Source organism: Hakea prostrata, chromosome 10 (genome assembly GCF_041222555.1).
Source record: "Hakea prostrata isolate BN-2017 chromosome 10, UWA_Hpros_2, whole genome shotgun sequence".
Taxonomy (NCBI): Eukaryota; Viridiplantae; Streptophyta; class Magnoliopsida; order Proteales; family Proteaceae; genus Hakea; species Hakea prostrata.
Window position 1 is genome coordinate 39,246,912 of NC_142609.1, and position 25,490 is coordinate 39,272,401.

The 25,490-nt window shown below is 39.6% G+C and overlaps 2 protein-coding genes across 4 annotated transcripts; one reads left to right on the forward strand and one right to left on the reverse strand.

The window, feature by feature from the left end:
* Positions 1–543: 543 nt before the first annotated feature.
* LOC149002859 (small ribosomal subunit protein bS21c-like) lies at positions 544–16,776 on the reverse strand. Of its 3 annotated transcripts, none has more exons than XM_089136367.1 (4): positions 12,836–16,776; positions 9,073–9,149; positions 1,435–3,723; positions 544–1,264 (listed from the first exon to the last, which is right to left on the reverse strand). In XM_089136367.1, the coding sequence occupies exons 3-4, from the start codon at positions 1,854–1,856 to the stop codon at positions 1,135–1,137; spliced, it is 552 nt and encodes a 183-aa protein (XP_088992493.1). In that variant the 5' UTR covers positions 1,857–3,723; positions 9,073–9,149; positions 12,836–16,776; the 3' UTR covers positions 544–1,134. The 3 variants fall into 3 exon arrangements, with proteins under 3 accessions (XP_088992493.1, XP_088992492.1, XP_088992491.1); XM_089136366.1 differs by having other exon boundaries at positions 1,435–3,750; XM_089136365.1 differs by having other exon boundaries at positions 1,435–4,318.
* A 2,112-nt stretch (positions 16,777–18,888) lies between these two features.
* Positions 18,889–24,148, forward strand: LOC149002860 (mitochondrial pyruvate carrier 4). The gene is made up of 5 exons (XM_089138094.1): positions 18,889–19,048; positions 20,014–20,112; positions 20,289–20,341; positions 22,753–22,826; positions 23,846–24,148. Exons 1-5 carry the CDS (start codon positions 18,994–18,996, stop codon positions 23,889–23,891), a joined length of 327 nt encoding a protein of 108 aa, XP_088994220.1. The 5' UTR covers positions 18,889–18,993; the 3' UTR covers positions 23,892–24,148.
* Positions 24,149–25,490: the final 1,342 nt, after the last annotated feature.

Below are 25,490 nucleotides of genomic sequence, written 5' to 3' on the forward strand. Positions count from 1 at the left end.
TTATATAATCAGAATATCTCGACTTTTTATGCTTTGAATAAATAAATTGGCTTTCTTACTCCCAAAAAAATTTTAATAATAATAATAATAATAATAATAATAATAAAAAATAATAATGAAAGGTTAGAATATCTGGAGTAAAGATGTAATACATAAGAAGTGGCATAAGTCACCACAAGGCCAAGTGAGGATGGATTATCAAACCATCTCTTTCGTTGTTGAATCCATACTTCTTTATTCTTTTTCCTTTTTTTTGGGGGATGTGGATCATCTCCCTTGATGGAGAGCACCGTAAGAACCACAAATTATCTAGGGCCCATAAGAAAAATAAATAAATCTCATCACCCTAACCCTGTGGGCTTTCTTGTAATTCGTGGTCAAGAGATGTCGAATGAGACAATCCGAACTTGGGGGTTAATAAAAGGCTATATAGTGCGTAACCAAAGCACTCACGCATAAACAACCCCCAACCCCCCCCCCCCCCCAATCCCTCGAAAAAAAAAAAATAAAAATTCCAAAGCACTGATGAACTTTTCAGTCAAAGCATTATGAATTAGCCAAAGAAGACTTATTTTGAGTTTCTCTCCTGAGAAGAGAATCTTTATCTTGGTAACAATTGAAAGTAGATATGGAAATGGATAATCGAAATCTGCATTTGTATGACTGAACAAATATAGCAATCTCACTACCTGATCCGAATCCTGCCCTTTAGATTCGTGGTTAGAAGTGGTAATTTTAGCTCCAAAAAACAGAGACAATGGATAGTTTCACTTTCACAGTTCTACTTCAGGAAGAGAACGACTGAGATATCAAACTAAATCAGATTAGTCCAAGCAAAAAGTTAAAAATTTATTCATATAACTCACAAAATAACAATGCAACTTGAAAATCAAGCATCAGAAGACAAAAGGTCTCAAATGGTGAGGCCTCCCTTGCAATTGTCAGAAGTAGGAACTCTATTCCTGTTGAAAGCTTCACTGAAATTTCATTGCCACAGAAGCCATTTGAAAGATTAGACACTCAAGAGATAGAAGCTATCTCCTCCAATAATCCAATGGAAGCTTTTCCTATTTCCCAACCCAACGAGAGAAAAAGATTGGGTTTGAGAAGTGAAGTGAGAGCATTTTCAGTAACTCAGTAAGGCAAACCCCCTTCAGGCATATCCCAATTGTCTTCTTCTTCTTCTTTCGCCGCCTCCTTAGGGGTAGCACCGCCAGCCCCAGTAGCAGCTCCACCGGCCGGCGGTGGTCTGGGTCCAAACCTTCTGCAAAGTGGGTTTAAGGTACGTTTTTAGTCACTCAAATCCATTAGGAAATGAAGACTATTTCTAACCCTAATAAGAACAGAGAATAAATTTAACAAGAACAGAGAAGTACAAAATGGGAGATAAGATGATGAGATTCAGTTCCTCAGTTCCAGTGTGTATTTATTTACCTTCGGCGTCTCCTCCTCCCAGCTTCTCTAATCTTCCTCTTCTTCTCTTCCTGTCTATTCTCAAAAAATCTCCTCCTCTTACACTCAGGAATCACTCCCGCTTTCATCACTTCCCTACGAAACCTCCTAACCAGAACTTCTTCTGGTTCGTTCTCATCCACCAATACCTGAACGTTGTAAGCTGATCTGAAGAACATCAAATTCGCATTCTGAAACGAAGGATTGATGATTGAAGTGATAGAATCCCTAGCTTCCTTGCCTTCTTCCATAGATGATTTCAAGGGATGAACTGAAGCTACAGTGGAGGGGAGCGAGAGACGATATGGGATTGAGGTATTGGCGCAGCAGAAGGAAATTCCGATACCAGATTGCGTATGGCTTCTTGAAAAGCGAAGTTGCTGGAAACTGAAAGAACTCGCCATGGAGATTTTTCAGTTTCTATTGTTTGAAGTTTTGAACCGAGGAAAAACAAATAGGCTTATCCAATCCGTTGTGAGGAAAGAGGAGCAAGGATTTGGTCAGATTTAAAAAGACGGCACCGGGGTAGAATCGGACATCCCGAGTTTGATCCACATGATATCTGGCCCAAATTAATGCTAGAAAACATAAAATCGGTTTTTGTAGCAGTTTTTCTTTTCTCTTTTTCTTTTTTTTTTTTTTTTTTTTTTTTTTAATTGATGAAACACAGGGAAAAGTAAATCAAATTATAATAGTTAAGACTGTATTATACATCCAAAATCTCTCCTGAAGAAGAGAAATTCAAGCTAAAAGAGTCCCTTGTGGATTCCCTTCTTGAATATGTGATGAAAGGGTTGTGAACGCAATAATTATTTTCTACCCTTGTAGGTGAAGGATCCGAACCCATGTAGCCATTAGAGAGACAGGGTAGTATAGGAGTTCAACCAATGACCCCCAACGCAAGCCAAATCTTTGCCTTAAAAAAAAATGTAGCTTGCAACGCACGATTTCTCACATTTTAGTGTGAAAGAAGGAACTAGTGTAGGAATGATGTAAGCAAACTTCTCCTTACCATAAGAAGTAATCGAACATCAATCCCATTAGAAGAAGAAAAAAATGGCTAGCGTTAGAGTTCTCTTACCATGCCTAGTGGCATTGCTGCTGTGTTGGGTCTTTATGGAAGTGAAAGCTACAAGAGGTATAAGCTATGAGGCACTTGCAAAGGACCGCATTGGCAAGCTTGATAACAGGTATCAAGTAAAGGCAGCAAACCCATATAGCAGAGGTTGTGAAGCAGAAGAGCGATGCAGGCAAGAAAGTGATGCAGACATCAGAGACAAAGACAATACTGAAACATTCAGACCCTAGTCAACCTTACAAAGGAGCAATCACTGTGCTGCAGCTGCTGCCCTGTGTTATATATTTTGGTTTCAGTTTAACACCAAGAAGTAACTCTTCTTTGTTGCTTGAACTAAATCTTGGTGGCCAGTTTGCCATTTTGCATTAGACTGCCAAACCCCAAAGGTTATGGATTACATTAAGAAGACCAGCACTGGGTAATGTCCTCATTGCAGTTTTTTCTAACCCAACAGTTGATGCTCTGTTTTTCTTTGTATATGTAACATATGTTGAAATATATTTCACTAAGCTTCAGAGTACACGGATATATGCTAAGACTTACCATGGCCTCCTGGTTATGACATGGGATGAGATCAAACAAACAGCAAAGATATTGCATTCTACTAATTTCACAGAAATCGAATGCTAGTCTTAGTAGTCTATTTGCCATTTTCTGAAGAAACAATATTCATGAATCATGCCAATCAACTACATTTTTAGTTTGCTCATCAATTTGTCATTTTCAACCAATTGTTCATAGGAAGCATATGGTATTAAAAGCATAATAAACCATATGAAAATCCAGTCTTATCAGAATTCAACGAGGAAATATATAGAGGTCTAAACTATCCATCTATTTATTGATAGAGCCATTTATCAATTTGTACAGAATGTGGTTTTCTCTATCTTTGTATGATATTTCATAAATTCCATAGCCTCTTAAAAGACATATCAAGTTATGGGGGAGGGACCAACAAGCCCACATATCTTGGCATCTCTAATGCCAAGCCACTGGCACCCAGGAGAGAATGTCTCATGATTTGTGTGCAAAGGGAGGTGACATCACTAGAAAGGATAAAGTCATGAAGGGAAGAAAAAGAGGAAAGATGGAACAATGACAGATGCATTCATCATTACCTTTAATGGAATATTGGCAAATGCCTCATCTATGATCAGCTGCATTTGTGCCCCCATGCCTTCACTTGTTGGGGTCTACAAAGCAGAATTTTATAAAACCAACTGAAAAGGAAGGGAGGAAGAGTGACTTCATGTGAAAAATGAAAAGCTTATAAAAATAAGATATTAGGCTTTCAACACACCTTTATTTCAAACATTAAAACATTTTCATTTTACATCAAAACCATATTTCAGTTGTTGAAATGAAGTATTGCCGAATGTGTTCTGAACTTCTATTTCCTCTTTGGTGTGCAACTAGTTGCATTTTTCTACTGAATGTTTAGCTAAAAGTTTTAAATGCATTATATGAGGCACCGTAACCAGAAGCTTCATATAGAAATCTGAAGAACCAAGAATATTAAAAAGATTCCGACAATGAAGATGCTTTCCTTTCATAATCTAACAGAAAAACAGGAATAAGTCTACTAGTGTCACACAACTTGCAAATACCAGGACTAGAATATGCCCCCATGATATTGTTGAATGCATCAATGAAATATTCCAGCTTCTTGGAAGAGATCACATTGGAGATTCTTGAACTGTATTGACACTTCCGCGGATGAGACAGTAATGAGAAGCACTTTTGATTTACTCGCATAGTCATTCGATGTACAATATTAGATAAATCCAACTGACACAGAGAAGTAAGAACAGTTGAAATAATGAATTCAAAGGTTCAACCATTTGGAGACAAGAGGATTGACCACATTTGAATCAAATAAATTTCTGCTACACAACATTAAAAAAAATACAGTCTTGCGCCTTGCCATGTGGGATGACCTGAAATTCTCCCAGTGGACCATCTAAATGACTCAAGAACAATGCACCAAGCCGCCAATATAGTTCCTCAATTCCACTAACCAAGCATAAATCTTATGTCAGCTCTCAAGTAATTTTAGGTCATTCCTCACTAGCCTCATCCACACCCTATCTGGCTTTGTTCTTTCAGACCTCCCCAATTAGAATCATCTGTTCCACATCAATAGCACACTTTCTAGACATTATCAAAAACCACTTCATTCAACACCGTCTTTCCTATTTTACCATATTGGCACCATCTTGATGAGTTAGTTTAATTATCATCTCCAATTCAACTTTTGGAATAGTAAAAACTTTTTACTCTCCCTTTTTCTCTAAACTTCTTCAAGTACGCTGAGGAATTAGATAGAACCTTTTGCTCCAGTAAAAGCTAGTTCCTCCCCGCATAGTCTTTATTGAATAAGTTAATAGGAAATATAATCATCAATCTTTCTTGTCTTCCCTTGTAAAGGCTCTTTGATCAGCACTCTTCATACATCTCTCTCACCCAGTGTAAATATCTCTACATCCCTCACTAGTAAAAGTTTCACATACACCTGTCTTGGTATATGCAGTACCTAATTATACCGAATGGCCACAATCATAGAATGAGAACTCGCCAATACCTCCTTTTATAGGGATTACAAGACAAGATGAGCTACTAGTTAATATCTTTATATCTTGGTGAGATCTCAGTAGTTTCCACAGAAATCTGACTTTCAATTCAACCTGAAAAAGGTGCTCCAACTCTGTGAGATCTTGGTCTAACTCAACTATTTGTTACCCAAGTTGGGCTCTGAAACTGAGATCTTGAACCATGTCTACAACTCTCCGATAGTGTTTTGCTTCTTAAATGGTCACTTGATCATTGTCTTTTGACAAGCTTTGAAGCAGGACAGTTTTAAGTTAACATAATAGAAATTTGAACTGAATTGCTTCATCCCCTGATTTTCTTAGATGGTTTTCTTACTCCTTTAGACCTTGGACCAGACTCAACTCCTATTCTGATTAGCCACTTATTGATAGAATTATATACTTATTCGAAATTTCATTTTATATTTTATACCAATATATCCTTTAGTAAAAAAAATTCTTCGGCTAATCTTGTATTCCACCATCAAACTCTAAGGCCATCTATTTTGTCCTATTCTCCACCTCCATCTCCTAACACAAACATCCAAAACCAACCATGTAATGAAACCAAAATTCTCTGTTAAGCTAACCCTGAAATCTTTATATATCAACCAATAGGTCCTTTGTCCAAATTAACCTTTATGTAGTCGCTTGTCCCCAACGAACTCCACTGTCTTTTCTTACATGCTTATTAAGAAGTAAGAATGTCTCACAAAATATTTATCCCTTCACTGCACGAAGCTCTCAATTGATTTATCCAGCCTTCCCAAAATATTGTCTTAGAAGTTTTTAACAAGGATTGATCAGTCAGTTAACCTTTCAAACCTTTTCCTAAAAATATAGGTTGTCTAATCAAACACCAGTTTGGTACCCAGTGAGCTCTGCTGCTCAGCCTCTTGTGGCCTGGGTGCTATAAGACCTCTACAATGTAAAGGTTGGGGGTTTTTCTGAAACACTCAACCTTAGCCAGTACTGATCAATCAAGTTACATCCTAAAACTAGGGCCGGGGCACGTGTAGTTTTGAATAGCTCAAGCACAGTATTGGTAATACCTGCTCTGAACCAGTCAACTGCAATCACTAATTGCCACAAGCATGCGAAAATTATTTAGATAACCTCATCTTTGGACTCTTCTTCAGCCCTAATTATAAATTAGAAAAGGTGAGTTCAGTGCCAAAGGCTTCTGCGCAAGTGGAGTTTTCTTTATTATTTATTATTCATCGGGTTAGGGGGGGGGGGGGATGGCAATATTCCTACAATCCAAGTTGCAAAATTTATTGAACAGAAATTTTGGTACAGCTACCAATCAGTCTTATAGCTCTTCCATTAAAATCATTCAAAACAAATTTCCACCACAACAGATAGTTACAACAATTCCCAGAGGGACAGTTAGCAGTCTCATAGCCCCTCAAAAAACAGTCATCAATCAAGGTTCATAAGAGAGTCATGGAAACCTAGTCCAGGTCGGTCTATAAGGCTAAATTTAATTCCCAGGCACAGTGACCAATTGAAGCACCTTTCAGCTAAAAACAGCCACTGATCTAGAAAGCAAGTGGATAAAATAACTAGGAATGAAGAGAAAGAGGATAAGTCACGAGGAGTATTTGTACAGGACAAGAGAGGAAATATCAACCAGATAATCTTATCAAATAAAAAACAGGATGAAGGAATTAGGTGGCTTTGAAATCCACCAACTGTTTTACTTTGGAATGGCAACACTATTAAGGTGCTTCTGGTTTTTCTTGTTTCCATAAAGAGCTAAAAAAATGTCCAATATGCTCATTTGTATTTGCCTAAACACAATTTAGCATATTATTGTAAAAAACTATTCTATGATTATTTGAACAATGATTTTGTATGTATACAAGCTCAACATAAAGTTGGTAACAAGACTAGAGATGTTAGAATTTAAAGATTAAGGTATTGACAGAATTGTTCACATGAACAGTGTCATAAAGAGTATTCTTGGGTACTCTTCACATGAACGGTAACTCATAAGCATTTATTTACCTTTCATGTAACCTTCCATTTTTCTATTTTTAGGAGTTCCTAATTTTATGTTCTTTGCTTTTAGGAAGCTTACTTCCACTGCTTGTAACTGTCCACTGGGCCGCTGTCTGTTTATACAATTATTTTACCAAATTAGCCCAAGGAGTTGACCCCAAGGCAGACCGGAGTCCAAACCAGACCCAAGGTGAACTGGACAGGCCCCCTCAAACTTGGGAGAGAACCATGGACCCCTATTGTCACCAAATTCTGGGGTTTAGATGGCAGGAGGCTCCCGAAGCTTGTCTTTGCAAGCCCCGCCCCAAGTTGGCGAACCAAAGACAGGACGAAGGGTTCGACCTTAGTTCCTAGAATAAGCAAGGCAGGATGATTGTACGTGCCCCGACACTTGACATCCTTACCTGCCAAGAGATCTGTTGACCTTAACCCCCATCTGCCTGGGGCAACGTTCTAGCCGAGTTGTCGGGTGATTAGGTTAGGATATGTCACATTAGCCACCAATGCCAAGCATAGACCCATCTAAATGCTCATATGCGTAGATGCCACGTGTCGTTCTCAGAGGAGATCCGGGACACGCTAAGCAATCCAACCACCAAGAAGCCTCAACTTCAACTATAGATACCCCTCACCTACCACAGTATCCAGTAATGCATATTTACTCCTAGAGCAACTGTTCATCTTGCTCACAATTGTTTAAGTCCCCGACCTTGGGGCAGTGTTGTTTCTGAATCTAACTTGAGTTTCAGAGGTGGTTGACCAACCCACGAGTTGGCCCACACTCACTTTCTCTTTGTGAACAGGTTATTGAGCCAACCAGTGGGATCGACCACAGAACAAGAAGGTGTCAGATTTGGTACTATTGTGCCAAAATTTGACTACTTCCAATGGACCAGGCTTGACTCCAATCTGTTGTTGGCTTGGATGATATATGTCCACACACAAAAAAAAAAAAAAAAAAGGATTAGTGACTCTATGATCGGTCAGCCACCTCCGAAGATCAAGTCAGATTCAGGAACAACACCACCCCAAGATGGAGCTTTAATTACCCAATCAGTAAGCTTGAGGGTAAGTTTGGGAATTAATGAGCATTACCAGATACGTGAGAAGTTGGGAGTATTTATAGTTGAACCCGAGTGATTCAAACCGTCGGATAAATCTAGGCAATCGCATGCTTTCCAAGAGGTTGACACGTCAACAAGGCTTAGTGACCATCTCTCAGGGTCCATACCTGACACTGGAAAAGCTGGGCGGCTAATGTGACATGTCCCCACCTAAACACCCGACAAGACGGCAGGAAGCATGCTCCAGACTGATATATACGAAGCATTAAATGCAGGGATACGAGGGTTGCTGAATAATACAAAAGAAGATCCTCCTAAGGCTTGACTCATCGACAAAGCACTTCGTGCTATCACACCTATATGCGTCCAAGAGGCCAAACGTACAAGGCATCCTCCTGATCCTAGGTCCCAGGGGGTTCTAACTAGTTTAGGGGTCGACCAAAGATGGTCAGTTGGTCAAGGCGGTTCATTGTTGAGCTAGGTACTTAGTGCAAAATGGCACAACAGGCGCAACAATATGAATTATGAGAGGGAGAACTGTTGCACGCTGAGCATCTCTAGCAGCCTCTCCCTTCTCCTTTAGTCCGTCTATTTGTAGGCCTAGAAGATATCTACCTTTTCCATGGATCAAATCTGAAAGCAACCACCTTGATGGCTTTACAGCTAGTCTGGATCTAGCAAACATGGAAAGCTGGGGATGTCCAACCATTGTGCTACTATCTTTCCATGACTGTGCAGTTTGACACCACACTTGAATGTTAAGACTCTCCGGCCATAGTGCATCCTTTCACCATTAAGTACACTTCAAAATCTGAAGCCTTATAAAATGAAACAGAGGGAAGCACTGTTTGTGTAAGAAGATAGGTGTAATGGAAGAGTGATATACCTTGACAGGTTTGTGCTTCCTTCATCAATTTTTTTCCAGATTTCTCATCAAATATGTTCGATGCATAACACACAGATCTTAACCAGAAACATAAACAGGTGCAATTAGATAAGATAAAATGGCATATAAATTATAGAGTCAGAACCTACGGATGAGCTCATATTGTTTAAGAAAAATCAATGTGACAAGTCATCGAAAGATTCAAGCTACCATTTATATTTTTTTTATTTTGTATTCTACCATCAAACTCTATGGCTACCTACTTGTTTCTTATTCTCCACCTCCATGCCCAAACGCAAACATCCAAAACCCACAACCTATGTAATGAAACTAAGATTCTCTGTTAAGTTAACCCTGAAATCTTTATAAATGAACCAATAGATCCTGTGTCCAATTAATCTTTATATAGTCCCTTGTCCTCTACAAACTCCAGTATCTTTCCTAACATACTCATTAAGAAGTAGGAAAATTTCACAAAATACTCATCCCTTCCACCCCCACCCCGCTGCACAGTGCCATCAATTGATTCATCCATTTTTTCCAAAACACCAGTTTGGTACCCACTGCACTCTGCTGCTCCACCTCTTGTGGCCTGGGTGCCATAAGACCTCTACAATGTAAGGGTCAGGGGTTTTTCTGAAACACTGAACCTTAGCCAGTATCAACCATAAAGTGGCATTCTAAAACTAGGGACCATACTTTTGGGGCGGCGCATAGTTTTGTATTAGCTCAAGCACAGTAATGGTGATACCTGCCCTGAACCACTCAACTGCAATCTCTAATTGCCACAAGCTTGCTAGCACAAGCGGAGTCCCAGGGGGTGGAAGGGGAATATTCCTACAATACAAGTTTCAAAATTTATTGAACAGAAACTTTGGTACAGCTACCAATCAGTCTTATAGCTCTTCCATTGAGATCGGGGGGGGGGGGGGGGGGGGGAATATTCCTACAATACAAGTTTCAATAAAATAGAATAGGCGAGCTCAGTGCCGAAGGCTACAGCGCAAGTGGAGTTTTTTATTTATTTATTTATTGGGGGGGGGGGGGGATATTCCAACCATCCAAGTTGAAAATTTTATTTAACAGAAATTTTGGAACAGCTACCAATCAGTCTTATAGCTCTTCCATTAAAATCATTCAAAACAAATTTCCACCACAACAGAAAGTTACAACAATTCCCAGAGGGACAGTTAGCAGTCTCATAGCCCCTCAAAAAACAATCATCAATCAAGGTTCATAAGAGAGGCATGGAAACCTAGTCCAGGTCGGTCTATAAGGCTAAATTTAATTCCCAGGCACAGTGACCAATTGAAGCACCTTTCAGCTAAAAACAGCCACTGATCTAGAAAGCAAGTGGATAAAATAACTAGGAATGAAGAGAAAGAGGATAAGTCACGAGGAGTATTTGTACAGGACAAGAGAGGAAATATCAACCAGATAATCTTATCAAATAAAAAACAGGATGAAGGAATTAGGTGGCTTTGAAATCCACCAACTGTTTTACTTTGGAATGGCAACACTGTGCTTCTGGTTTTTCTCGTTTCCATAAAGAGCTAAAAAAATGTCCAATATGCTCATTTGTATTTGCCTAAACACAATTTAGCAAATTATTGAAAAACACTATTCTATGATTATTTGAACAATGATTTTGTATGTATACAAGCTCAACATAAAGTTGGTAACAAGACTTTAGATGTTAGAATTTAAAGATTAAGGTATTCACAGCATTGTTCACATGAACAGTGTCATAAAGAGTATTCTTGGGTACTCTTCACATGAACAGTAACTCATAAGCAATTATTTACTTTCTATGTAACCTTCCATTTTTCTATTTTAGTAGTTCCTAGTTTAATGTTCTTTGCTTTTAGGAAGCTTACTTCCACTGCTTGTAACTGCCCATTGGGCCGCTGTTTGTTTATACAATTAGTTTACCAAATTAGCCCAAGGAGTTGACCCCAAGGCAGACCAGAGTCCAAACCAGACCCAAGGTGAACTGGACAGGCCCCCTCAAACTTGGGAGAGAACCATGGACCCCTATTGTCACCAAATTCTGGGGTTTAGATGGCAGGAGGCTCCCAAGCTTGTCTTGGCAAACCCCACCCCAGTTGGCGAACCAAAGACAAGACGAAGGGTTCGACCTTAGTACCTAGAATAAGCAAGGCAGGATGATTGTAAGTGCCCCAACACCTGACATCCGTACCTACCAAAAGATCTGTTGACCTTAACCCCCATCTGCCTGAGGCAACATTCTAGCCGAGTTGTCGGGTGATCAGGTTAGGATATGTCACATCAGCCACCACTGCCAAGTATAGACCCATCTAAATGGTCATATGCCTAGACGCCACGTGTCATCCTCAGAGGCAATACGGGACACGTTGGGCAATCCAACCACAACGAAGCCTCAACTTCAACTATAGATACCCCCTCACCTACCACAATATCCAGTAATGCATATTTACTCCTAAAGCAACTGTTCATCTTGCTCACAATTGTTTAAGTCCCCGACCATGGGGCAGTGTTGTTTCTGAATCTAACTTGAGTTTCAGAGGTGGTTGACCAACCCTCAAGTTGGCCCACACTCACTTTCTCTAAGTGAACAGGTCTTGAGCCAACTAGTGGGATCGACCACGGAACACGAAGGTGTCAAATTTGGGTACTGTTGTGCCAAAATCTAACCGCTTCAAGTGGACCAAGCTTGACCTAGGTCTATTGCCGGCTTGGATGATACATGTCCACAAAAAAAAAAAAGATGAATGACTCTATGATCAGTCAACCGCCTCCGAAGATCAAGTCAGATTCAGGAACAACACCACCCCAGGATGGGGCTTTAATTACCCGATTAGTAAAGCTTGAGGGTAGGTTTGGGAATTAATGACCATTACCAGATACATGAGAGGTTGGGAGTATTTATAGTTGAACCCAAGTGATTCAAACCGTCAAATAAATCTCATGCTTTTCAAAAGGTTGACACGTCAATAGGGGTCAGTGACCATCTATCGAGGTCCGTACCTAACACTGGAAAAGTTCGGTGGCTGATGTGACCTGTCCCCACCTAATCACCTGACAAGGCGGCAGGAAGCATGCTCCAAGATGATATGCTCGAGTTGAACGTATCTTCTGATATATATGAAGCATTAAATGTAGGGATACGAGGGTTGCTGAATAAGACAAGAAGAAGATCGTCCTGAGGCTTGACTCGTCAACAAAGCACCTCAAGCTATCACACCTATCTGTGTCTAAGAGGCCAAACATACAAGGCGTCCTACTAATCCTAGGTCCCAGGGGGTTCTAACTAGTTTAGGGGGGGGTCGACCTCAGATGGTCGATTGGTCAAGGCGATTCATGCTGAGCTAGGTACTTAGTGCAAAATGGCACAACAAGCGCAACAACATGAATTATGAGAGGGAGAACTGTTGCATGCTGAGCATCTCTAGCAGCATCTCCCTTCTCCTTTAGTTTGTTTATTTGTAGGCCTAGAAGATATCCACCTTTTCCATGGATCAAATCTGAAAGCAACCATCTTGATGGCTTCACATCTAGTCGGTTCGGTTCTAGCAACCATGGAAAGCTAGGAATGTCCAACCATTGTGCTACTATCTTTCCAAGACTGTGCAGTTTGACACCACACTTGAATGTTGAGACTCTCTGGCCATAGTGCATCCCTTCACTATTAAGCAAACTTTAAAATCTGAAACTTTATAAAATGGAACAAAGGGAAGCACTTGTTTTGTAAGAAGATAGGTGTAATGGAAGAGTGATATACCTTGACAGGTTTGTGCATCCTTCATCAAATATGTTTGATGCATAACACACTGATCATCACCAGAAACATAAACGGGTGCAATTAGATAAGATAAAATGGCATTTAAATTAGAGAGTCAATGTGACAAGTCATCGAAAGATTCAAGCTACCATTATTTGTTTATTTATTTATTTTTATTCTTTTTTGGGGTGGGGGGGGCATAATTTGGTATTCTACCATCAAACTCTATGGCTACCTACTTGTTTCCTACTCTCCACCTCCATGCCCAAACGCAAACATCCAAAACCAACAACCTATGTAATGAAACTAAGATTCTCTGTTAAGTTAGCCCTGAAATCTTTATAAACGAACCAATAGATCCTGTGTCCAAATTAACCTTTATATAGTACCTTGTCCTAAACTGCAGTATCTTTCCTTACATACATCATTAAGAAGTAAGAAAATCTCACAAAATACTCATCCCTTCCACCCCCATCCCACCCCCCCCCACCCGTTGTGCAGTGTTGTCAATTGATTCATCAAGTCTTTCCAAAACACCAGTTTGGTACCCACTGCACTCTGCTGCTCCACCTCTCGTGGCCTGGGTGCTATAAGACCTCTACAATGTAAGGGTGAGGTGTTTTTTTCTGAAACACTGAACCTTAGCCAGTATCAACCAATAAAGTGGCATTCTAAAACTAGGGAGCCATACTTTTGGGGCGGGGCATAGTTTTGCATTAGCTCAAGCACAGTATTGGTGATACCTGCCCTGAACCACTCAACTGCAATCTCTAATTGCCACAAGCTTGCTAAACAAATACTTAGATAAGCTCGTCTTTCGGCTCTTGCTCAGCTCTACGTAATTATACAATAAAAAAGGTGAGCCGGTGACGAAGGCTTCAGCACAAGCGGAGTCCCGGGGGGGAGGGGAATATTCCTACAACACAAGTTTCAAAATTTATTGAACAGAAATTTTGGTATGGCTACCAATTGGTCTTATAGCTCTTCCATTGAGATCATTCAAAACAAATTTCCACTACAACAGACAGCTATAACAATCCCCAGAGGGGAGCACCGTCTTATAGCCCTTCAAAAAACAGTCATCAATCAAGGTCCATAAGAGAGGCATGGAAACCTAGTCCAGGTCGATCTATAAGGCTAACTTTAATTCCCAGGCATAGTGACCAATTGAAGCATCTTTTGGCTAAAAACAGCCACTGATCTGCAATATAAATCCAGAAAGCAAGTGGATAAAATAACTAGGAATGAAGACAGAGAGGATATGTCACAAGGAGTATTCGTACTGCACAATGAGAGGAACTATCAACCAAAAAGCAGGATAAAGGAATTAGGTGGCCTTGAAATCCACCAACTGTTTTACTTTGGAATAGTAACACTATTTAGGTGCTTCTGGTTTTTCTGATTTCCATAAAGAGCCAAAAAATGTCCGATCTACTCATTTGTATTTGCCTAAACACTAATTAGGAAAATTATTGTAAAAAACTATTCTATGATTAGTTGTACAATAATTTTGTATGTATGTGAGCTCAATTAAAGTTGGTAACAAGATTATAGATTGTTAGAATTTAAAGATTAAGGTATTGACAGCCTTGTTCACACGAACAGTGTCATGAAGAGTATTTTTGGGTACTCTTCACATGAACAGTAACTCATAAGCAGTAATTTATTTTTTATGTAACCTTCCATTTTTCTATTTTTAGGAGTTCCTTGCTTTTAGGAAGCTTACTCCACTGCTTGTAACTGCCATGGGGCCACTCTTCGTTTATATATGTGTAATTCAAAATTAGCCCAAGGCAATGATTCTTTACAGACCGGAGTCCAAACCAGACCCAACTAAACCGGACCAGCCCCCTCAACTGTGGGAGAAAACTATGGATCCCTATTGTCACTGAGTCTAGGGTTTAGATGGCGGGGGACTCCCAAAGTCCTGTGTCTCCAGAAGCCCCACCCCAGTTGGCAGACCAAAGACAGGACTAAGGGGTCGAACTTAGTTCCCGGAATAAGAAAGGCGGGATGATTGTACGTGCCTTGAGACCTGACATTCCATACCTACCAAGAGATCTATTGACCTTACCCCTATTTGCTTGGGGTGGTGTTCCAGCCGAGTTGTTGGGTGATCAGGTTTGGATCTATCACATCAACCACTACTGCCACGCCAGTGCCAAGCATAAACCCGTCAACACGGTCATATCCCTAGAAGCCACGTCTCATCGTTAAACGAGATCCAAGACACGCTAAACAATCTAACCACAACGAAGCCTCAAGTTCAACTATAAATACCCCTCACCTACCACAGTACCTGGTGATGTGCATTACTCCTAGAGCAACTGTTCATCTTGCTCACAATAGTCTTAAGTCCCTGACTTCAAGGCAGTGTTGTTCCTGAATCTGACTTGAGCTTCGAAGATGGTTGACTAACCATTGGTTCGGCCCAACTCACTTTCTCTTTGTGAACAGGCCAACTCTGTGGTCAATCAACCGCCTCTGAAGATCAAGTCAAATTCAAGAACAACATCACCTTAGGAAAGGGCTTTAATTACCCAAACAATAAAGCTTGAGGATAATTTTGGGAGTTCATGAGCATTACCATATACATGAGAGGTTAGGAGAATTTATAGTTGAACTTGAGTGATCTTAGCCATTGGATTAATCTAGGCGAACTCGTGCTTTCTAAGAGGTTAACACATCAATACGGCTCAACGACTATTCTGACCAGGTTTGTACCTGACACTAGAAAAGTTGGGCAATTGATGTGACATGTCCCCACCTGAACACCCAACAAGACGGCGGGAAGCATGCTCCAAGCTAATATGCTCGAGGTCAATGTATCTTTTGATACATACGAATCATTAAATGCAAGGATACAAGGGTCACTAAATAAGACAAGAAGAAGATCCTCCTGAGGACCTGACTCATCAACTAAGCACCTCGGGCCATCACACCTATCCATCTCCATAAGGCCAAACGTACAAGGCGTCCTCCTCATCCTAGGTCCCAGGGGTTCTAACGGGTTCAGCAACGACCTAAGATGGTTGGTCAGTCAAGGTGGTTCATTGCCGAGCTGAGATACTTGGTGCAAAATGGCACAACATGCGCAACAATATGAATTGTGAGAGGGAGAATTGTTACATGCTGAGCATCTCTTGCAGCCTTCACCTTCTCCTTTGAGTTCGTCTATTTGTAGGCCTAGAAGATATCTACTTTTCCCTTGGACCAAATCTGGAACCAACCACTTTTGATGGTTTCCCAGCTAGTCTGGTTCCAACAACCATGGAGGCTGGGGATCCCAACCATTGTGCTACTATCTCTCCAAGACTGTGCAGTTCGAAACCACACTTGAATTTTGACACTGTCCGGCTATAGGGCATCCCTTCACAGTCAAGTATGCTATAAAAACTGAAGCTTTATAAAATGGAAAAGTGAAAAAACACAGTATTCCCTTCATCCAAAAAAATTTTCAGAAATCTCATCAAATACGTTGGGCGCGTAACATACCGATCATCACCAGAAACATAAATGAGTGCAAGTCAATAAAATAAAATGGCGTTAAAACTAGAGTCAGAACCTAGGGATGAGCTCATATTGTTGAAGAAATAACGAAAGCGACAAATCATCGAAAGATTCAAGCCACCAAGGGGCGGAAAAATTAAAAATCAACACACAGATGGACGGAGAGATCTGGCATAAGCATCCGTGAAATGATAAGCAATAAACAATCACGATGTAGTACATCTAAGGGTCGGAGAGTGAGAGTGTCGATCTGTGTTTGTGAGAGAGAGGGAGAGTGAGCCATGACCTGAGCAGAAGGCAGTAGCCGGCCGCCATCAATTACTGGGTTCACAGGACTGTCGTCTGCAATGCTCGGTGAGTGCGATACTCTGGTCGATTGAACCGAATTCGCCGCAAAACAGTATCGAGATCAAGTTCATTTCAGTTTTAAATTGACTTGAAATCCGATTCAACCCTAAAAGTCCTGACATGGAGAGTGGTGGATTCAGCGTTTTTCTTTTTTAATCCACAAATTTTACTTGAATCGGTGAAATCAATAGAAATTAACTTTAAAATGCTAATATCCAAATGATTCTGTTTCTGATACGTCTATAGGTTATCCGTCAATATCACCTAAAAAAATATAAATGATTTTGTTTTTATATGTCCATAGGTTGTCCGTCAATGTCACATAGGCTGCGTTTGTTTGCAAAGATAAGGTGGGAAAAACAGGGTAGAAAAAAAATGTGAATCCATGTGTAATGGGGTGACGGATAAGGAAATGAAAATAAAGGGTTTTTGTAGAAAAGTGATAGTATTAGGTCTCATTTTTTATTTTTCCCAATTTTTCTCTAAAGTCCCATCAAATATGTGGGGTTTTAAAATGATTTGGGGTGGAAAAGTTGAGATGCCCGATCACGGACAAATCTCTCACTTTTCCACTCCAAACAATATAACATTTTGGGATTTAAGGGAAAAGTAAAAAATCTGCACTCTTTTTAATTTTTCCATCCTCACCTTTATTCCAACAAACAAACACAACCCTAAACAAATAACCAAAGGGCTTCCTTATTTCAATTAACCAAACACACCCTTTGTGTATTTGTACTGATAATTTCTAATGATATTTTTCTTTTGTTGAAGAAGAAGGGAAAAACAAACCCCAAAATAATATTCCTCATTCTCTTTATTTTATTCTGCTTTTGTGTATGAATTTCCTCATTCTCGAAGGCAAGGACATATCACATGCTGGACCATGAACAATGCTTTAGCAGATTGGCTCATCATGATACTTGGCATTTTATTAGAGATTCAAGTGGGGTGATTATAAGAAAATGGAGATTATAGTCAATGGATCTCAAAAATGCCACTCATGATTCACGTCAAATCAAAATCCTTATACATCATTTGTTATTTATTATTAATAATAATTGAGCAAATTTGTTATCCCTTTTATTTGTATATAATTATGTTAATGCCTCCTAAAAATCATTATATTGCAAATGTCCCTCTTGTACTCAACTCCGTTAATTTTAAACATAAAATGGCATTTACTTTTTAGTTTTACTTTATATTTTTTGAACCATAAAATTTCATAACATTAATCTACTCTTAAGGTGACTTTATTTCTTTTTAGGGTACTTAATCCAAAGATTCAAGATGTTTTGTGTATCTTTACCCTAAACGGTAAAGCTAGGGGGAATCGAGTGGGTTTTTTCATAAAAACCTAGGAATGCAGGAAAACAACATACACTGATTAGGTTTAGTAGAGTAAGGGAACCACTGGAATATGGCCCGATATGGGTGCTAATCCAGCGAATAAGAGCTCAAATAGAGTAGATCCAGTCAACTGCCTAAGGAGGAGACATACCCCTGAAAGAAGGGAATTGCAATCCACAATAAAGATCATCAAGACATCAAGACGTTAAGAGTCTGAATGGATCAAACAGCCAAGATTGGGAAGGTGAATCATATACAAACCCAACATTGCTCACCTAAGAGGTATGAACAATTTTACCTACCTTGATATCAACCTTGAGTGAGCCATTATTTAGAACAACTGTTGGTGTTTCTAGACTAACTTAATCGTCGAATGCAGCTTCTAGACCGACTAAGGTCAGGCCACAACTGTTGTGAGTGCAAGTTTATTCATCAGGTCGAGGAGATAATGAGTTCATGACACAACATTGTGGTTGAATATGAAAAACTTTAGAAGTTTCACAAGTAATTACATACGGCTTCTCAGTTAACCTTATTATTCTACCAGTGAGGGTATGGTTATTACATGATTCAAAGACAAGGGAGGGTAAACATAATAAAACCAATTACACGGGATGTATATGTAATTATATGCAAACAAATGATGTAAATGTAACTTGTTCCTAATAATATTTTTTATTTTCAGCAGAAAAACATTTTTTTTTTTTTAATTACTGTCAGATCGGCCATTCAGAGGCGCAGAAGGTCACTGCCTCGCTGGCCGTAGATCATAGAAACGGGTCCACCAGCAGCAATTCCTACAAGTTCAGAAGGTAGATGGGTTTTCTTCACATGGCTAATGCCTACTGGGTAGGTACCGGCAAGTAAAGTTATTTTTTCTGTTTTTGTCTGGCACGAGGCGCTTCTCACTCACCAGGAGGAACCGGCGGATAAGCAGAATCAGAGATTTCATGGCGGCTTCTAAGTTTCAAGCTTTGTGGAACCATCCTGCCGGACCTAAAACCAGTTCGTCTTTCTTCTATCATTTTCTTTTAGTCTTTCATTTATTGTTTTTTGTATCCACAGATGGATCATAATCGTTTATTTGCTTTAGTTGATTTGCTTTCTAACCCTGTACTTCATGACTAGGTTTCTGTATCTCTTTTCGTTTTGGGAATTACTTGATCCATTTTATGTTTTCGTTGACCTATATCTTGAGGATTTCTCGATGTTTCTATCTTCATTGAATTGGAAGATTGCCTGGGTAGCTTATATTTAATCTATATTCAAGACAATAAACCTGTAATTTTGATCGCCGAATATATTTAAGGCGTGGTGTCTAGGTAAGGTTTTCATAATTTGAAGTATGTCAGCCAAAACGCTTATTAGCGTAAGGTTTGGTGAATTGGATACGGGAAAGGTGAAATATACGCGGAATCAAGAATTAAAATTTGGGATTATGGTTGATAGAATTTCAAACTGTCTGATGGGCTAGTCTGGTTAGGCTCTTGTTGTTAGAATTATTATTTTACTTTGTAATTGTGAGATTATAAGTTATAGAATTATCTATAACATTTTTTTTTTTAAACTTTTCTTACGTATAAAATTTTAATTAATTTAACATATTTGAGGGGACTGTTGGTTCAATCAACGCTACATCATAGAAAAAACAGAGCCTGTTGTATTATTTGGAAGAAAAATGTTTTGAGTTTACTTGGTTTCGTGGGGTTATAGTAACTAATTAGAATGATAAAATCTCCCTTCGAACTTATTAGTTGTTGCAGGTTTGTTAAGAACAAATATTCATAAGATGATTGAATTACCACAAAAAATTGCTGATTCATTTATATATTATGTATTTATACTTACCTATTAAAGTTTATGAACAGCCCTGTAAACAAAGTTCTTCTCCCATGACTTAATGTGCTATTTCAGGATATCTAATTGGTTACTTCCACTCGTTTATAATTATACTTTCTTTCTGATTGCAGTTCACTTCTGGGCCCCGACATTTAAATGGGGTATCAGTATTGCAAATGTGGCTGACTTTGCAAAACCACCTGAGAAGCTCTCTTATCCTCAGCAAATTGGTAAGTACCATTTAAGATTTCTGCTTCCTGTAAAAATCATAGCTTGTAAGGTGGGAGAAGGATTGACTACAATAACCTTTTTCCTCATTTTTCCTCAAATTATCTTTTTAAATATACCACTCACATTCAGTTTGTTTTTATTGGTAGTTTTCTAATTTTCGGTCTCATGGTTTCAGCTGTTTGTTGCACTGGAGTTGTCTGGTCGCGCTACAGCTTGGTAATTACACCGGTAAGATTGACTACTTGGAGAAAATAGCTAATCTATTTGTGATGTTATGGGGTAATACCATTTTATTTGTGGAAATTATTATCACCACGGTATCTGCAATAGTGTTGATTTCTGCCCATGTCATTGTATAAGTGAAAGGACTTTGGGCACTACTCGTTACACTATGGTATTCTATTTTCTGTTTTATTCAGCTGAAATATTGTAACCTTCACTTGGCTTGCACATTTTTTACATCATGTTCCCGATATTCAGAGGGATCTTAAGTTGTTGATGATGTGGGTTTAGTTTTACTTAAGTTAATTCGGCCACCAAGCAGCTCTTTTAAATTGACGAATTGATCATCCTTATTAAACTTTGACTTTGGCATATGTAACTCTCTTATTGTTTTATCGAATGCCCTACTCTCTAATGTGAAAACATAGCTATCACTTTTATGTACCAGAATCCAAACAAGTGTTTTTCTGCAAATCCACAACTGCAAAATTGATTTCTTTTTTTATTTTTATTTTTATTTTTTGAATGGAATGTTAAACTAAATAAATTCAGACATGTAGGAGGTCGGCTTGAATGTCTGGGAGGGAAAAAGAAATGCTTATTGCATATTCAATTAAACAGATTTAACTAAAGTAGCTATGGACCCCTTTCAATTGGGATAAGCTGGGTTGTTGTTTAAGTTAAGGAAAGTAGATAGAAAATATTTAGTTTTGTGTACAAGTAAAATCTTGTTGGAGAGCTGGTTCTGGATGAATTACTAGTTTCTGATTAGTATATTACAGTTAGGGAAGGATGGTAGTCTAATTACATAACTAGGCTTATGATCATAATCATCATATTGAATTGCATTTGGTTGACATTTATGGAGCAATTGGGTTTGCTGATAATTTGGTATCATTGATGCATGGTTTTTATCTTTGGTTTAGTTTCTGTCTTGATCATTGGGCCTTAGATAAATAACTTCCTAGAAGTAGGGTTTGCTGGTGTATTGTGCTTTAGGAGTATATTTCTCTCTGATTGTGGAGGATGCACTGCTGCACTGAGTTTGGGAAGTGGTTTCACTATGAGTTGAACCTTTTGTCATATACTTGCCTGTGGTTAATAATTGTAGACAATCTTCAAAGCAGTTTTCAACTGGGAATACATTGGTCATGCATATCATTTATTTGCAATATGGTATGAAATTCCAAGATGTGCTTCTACATCACTGAATGATTTGATGTGGATTAGTTAATTCCTCCAGAGGAGTGAAAGCTGTATTAATTTCCTGGTCTATGGTGTATGATTTGGAAATAAAGCCTCACATCTTATTTTTGGTTGAATTTCGGCTGTTAGAGGGTTTGATGAGACTGATATAAGTGGTATTGAAATACCTCTCTTCAATCGCCTGATATTGATACTGGCATAGGCTTTGCACATTTTTCACAAATGAGACCAAGGACAATACCTGTGCTTTTTCTTGATCAATAAAATTCTGTTACTGTTATTGATAATATGTGATGGAAGAAAGTTCAATGGAACCTATGTGTAAGGAGTTGGCAGTAAAACAGTTGCAGATTTGAGTCAAGAGGATTATGCTAATTTTGTGTATGCATTCATTGATTTTTGTGTGCTTTGGGTGAGAAACTCTAGAACATAGAATACAGAAAGAGAGCCTTTATGGAATGATCCATGTAACCTAGGTGTAACAAGGAATTGGTGATCTGTGTGTGCATGTGCATTTGGATGAGAAACTAATAGCATAATGTTTTGGTTGAACGCCAATCTCCAATCACTCCTTATATTTCTTATCGGAAGGAAGAAAAAGTTAAATGCTTATTGCGTGGAAATGTCAAGTTCTTCAAGTGAGATCCATTTGTTGACAGTATAATATATTTAAATAAATAAATAAATAGATAAAGCCATGTGATGTGCAGTGGCATCTTCCATGGGTCTGTTTTGATGACCAAGAGACCATCCTTTCCCACCTCCCCTAGGAAAACAATGTCTAGAAATAAAACATTTTGATTGCATTGAATAAAAGAAGCAGTGAGGTTGCTCCATTGTGACCTAGAGATGATTGATTCAGGTGGGCAAACTGCCTCTCCATGAAGGGAAGGGGGAAAGGCTACATACTTAATGATCCTCCCCTAACCCTGCAGGGGCTGGAGACTTATGCACTGGACGTGCCCTTTTTAATCTGTTACAGTTTCCATTGCTCTTAAGACCATTTTCTGGAAAATATTTTGACATGGAAATGTGGGAAGTAATAGAGCCTTATGGAACATTTTCTACTGAATCATGGAGTTCTGTCAATCTATTTACAGTGTTTTGTGGGGACATATGGAGCTCTTCCTCTTTTCTTTTATTTTTTTCCTCTTCCCCTCTGGTTTGGCTGTGTTAAATTCTAATTGCTTCAGTAAATGCTGGTCATGCAGAAAAATTGGAACCTTTTCAGTGTTAATGTTGCAATGGCTACTACAGGCATTTACCAACTTACACGCAAAATTCGGTGAGCGGAGAAAACAAAAAAGAGGGCACACAAGCAAACACAACCCCGGGAGGCAAAGAGACAAAGAGAGCAGGGGGAAGACAAGCACCAAGGGAGAGGCAAACCGGAGCCCGGGCCGGAGGGCGGAAAGAGAGAGAAGCCGAAAAAACCGGGGGGCGAAGCAGAAGGGCCAAAACAGAGCCAAAAGAGGAAGAGGGCAAACAAGCCACACGCCGGCGGGGCCCCGGAAAAACAAGGGAACACGGCAACAGAAAGAGGAGGGGAAAGAGCCCGGGCAAAACAGGGAAAACAACAGGGAGGGGAAAAGGCAAGAAGAGAAGAGCCCGGGGAGGAAAAGAGCGCCAGGAGCCAGCAACAGGGCGGGACCGAAGCAACGAGGCGCCGGGGAGGCAGGGCGGGAACCGAGAAAGGGGGGGAGGGGGGGGGGAGAGGGGGGGGCGAGAGCGGGGGGCCGCGGGGGGGGGGCGGCGGGCCCCGGGGGCCGCGGCGGGGGGGCCCGTCGGTGAGTTCACTTCTTGATTCTGAATAACGGCAAGTTGGCCATTTGTGATTAGGCTGAAACTTGATTTGTGAACTGCGGCCCTGGGGCTGCCTGTCTAACTAAATACTGCAACCCCTTCTAACCTGCCACAGGCATTATAAGGTGCTTGTGCCTCTGTCCATGTAGAAATTCCACTGTCATGTAGGGGTGATAAATTTGCACTTTAGAGAGGGAAGGGTACACATCTTTATGATTTCCCACTCAATTGACCACCTTTTTTGACCGTTTGATCTTGTTTTGAGAATGAGGATATAAAATAAAGACCACATATTGTCCAATATATTGCACATTGATTCTCTCTTCAAGATCTCCATTGCAGATCCCATTATATCCCTTTAGGAAAGGTTAAATGTTTATGACTCAAATTTCTGGATTTTGTTACTCCATCAAATGAAATTCGACAAGTTGAATTACTTCTGTAAGGATTTCAAGACTGGTTGAATCGTATATGTCTAATCATCCCCTCATATTGTTTCAGGCACGATTACTTCTCCGAGCCACAAGTGGCTGTTGCAGAAGAATGATGATGACGATATTGCATTGTGCCCTTTCTCTTGAAACACTTTGATAATTCTCTTTTTGTCCTTTTTCTGTATCTATGGACTTTGATGGTGATTGCCGGTTCCAAAATTGAAAACCATATCTTGTATTATTGATTGCCTTTTGGATGACAAAGTAAGGAGATGGGGTAGCGCTTCAGTTTAGGGTGTTATGCTTTGTATTGATATTGCCATGCCTTGTGAGCAACCGAATTTGATTGAGAATTGTTGGGCTTCTTATATATGTGCATAAAGTTGACTATGACAAGCACAATACAGCAGCATGTAACCCATCCTTCCGATGCCAAAAATGGTGACCCAGTTCTCTCTTCTTCTTCTTTTCTTTTTTGGCCGGATGGGTAAACCCCAGTAGAATTGAACTCACAAAGTCATACTTTTGAGTTGCCAATTGAACCATATACCCTTGGGGAGGCTCGATATGTTTCTGTGGTTTGGAGAAAAGTATATGATCAGATCTTGGAAGCAAACCAGGAAGTGAAGATGAGTGGTGGATTGTTATGGCAAGGCAAGTGTTATATGGTATGCATGAAGCGCTGGACCAACAGCCAAGATTAACTATAGAACTCCAGGAGGTTGTGAACTTGCTCTTTAGGGATTGAAGATGCTTAGTAGGATACTTGCCTGGTCATGGGGTGATACGTGATGAATGGGCCATTGCTTTTACGTTATCATATCACGTACAAAATGAAAATCAATTTTAATGAGTTAAAATAGACTAATCCAATATTACCACAACACATAGGAGCAATTAGTAGGTACTCGCCAAGCTCCCATAGAAGACATTGAAGCTAGACGAGTCTAACAGTATGATAAGCCCCTACTGGATTTGGTAGGACCAGGATATTAAAGTGGGGCTTCTAATGCTTGACCTCGGATTTGAGGGGTTTTCAATTCACAATATTAGGCCTCAAACTTGGGAGAGGCTCTAGTATGTATGCTTTGCTACCATTTGCTCGGACCTTAATTTTGTACTTTGAGAGGGGATCTCTATTCCCAATGCTAAACCTAGAATTTGGACTAAACACTTGTCCATAATGCTCAAACCACGAACCGAAGGGATACATTGGTCCATGATGCTCCCTTTGGACTTGGTGGAGACACTCATTCATAATGCTTGGCTAAGGATTTGAGGGAGTCCTCAATTCATTATGTTAGGCTTTAGACAAGTTGAGTTGCTTGGTTAACCTAAATGCTTGGCCTTGGACATTGAGGGAGATCACAATTTGTAGTGCTCAATTTCGAACTTGGAGAGACCTAGGTCCGTAATGGATTTTTAGTTGCAACAACCCTACTGCCTGTAGCTAAGGGCCAAGATTTTGCCATGTATTCATAAAAAAATCCAACGGTCTTAAATTACTAAATGGGATGTAAATGTAAATAAAATTTTGTTTTTTACATTTAAAATATTTTTATTTATAAAATGAGGTTTATTATTTTCTAAATTTACAAACAGATCCCTAATAACGAAGGTTGTGCTACGGCGGTAGCGGTGGGGAAGCAAGGAGAAGCACGAAAGTTGAACAGGGGAAACAATGATGGATGAAAGAAGATGAAGTTCTGCTA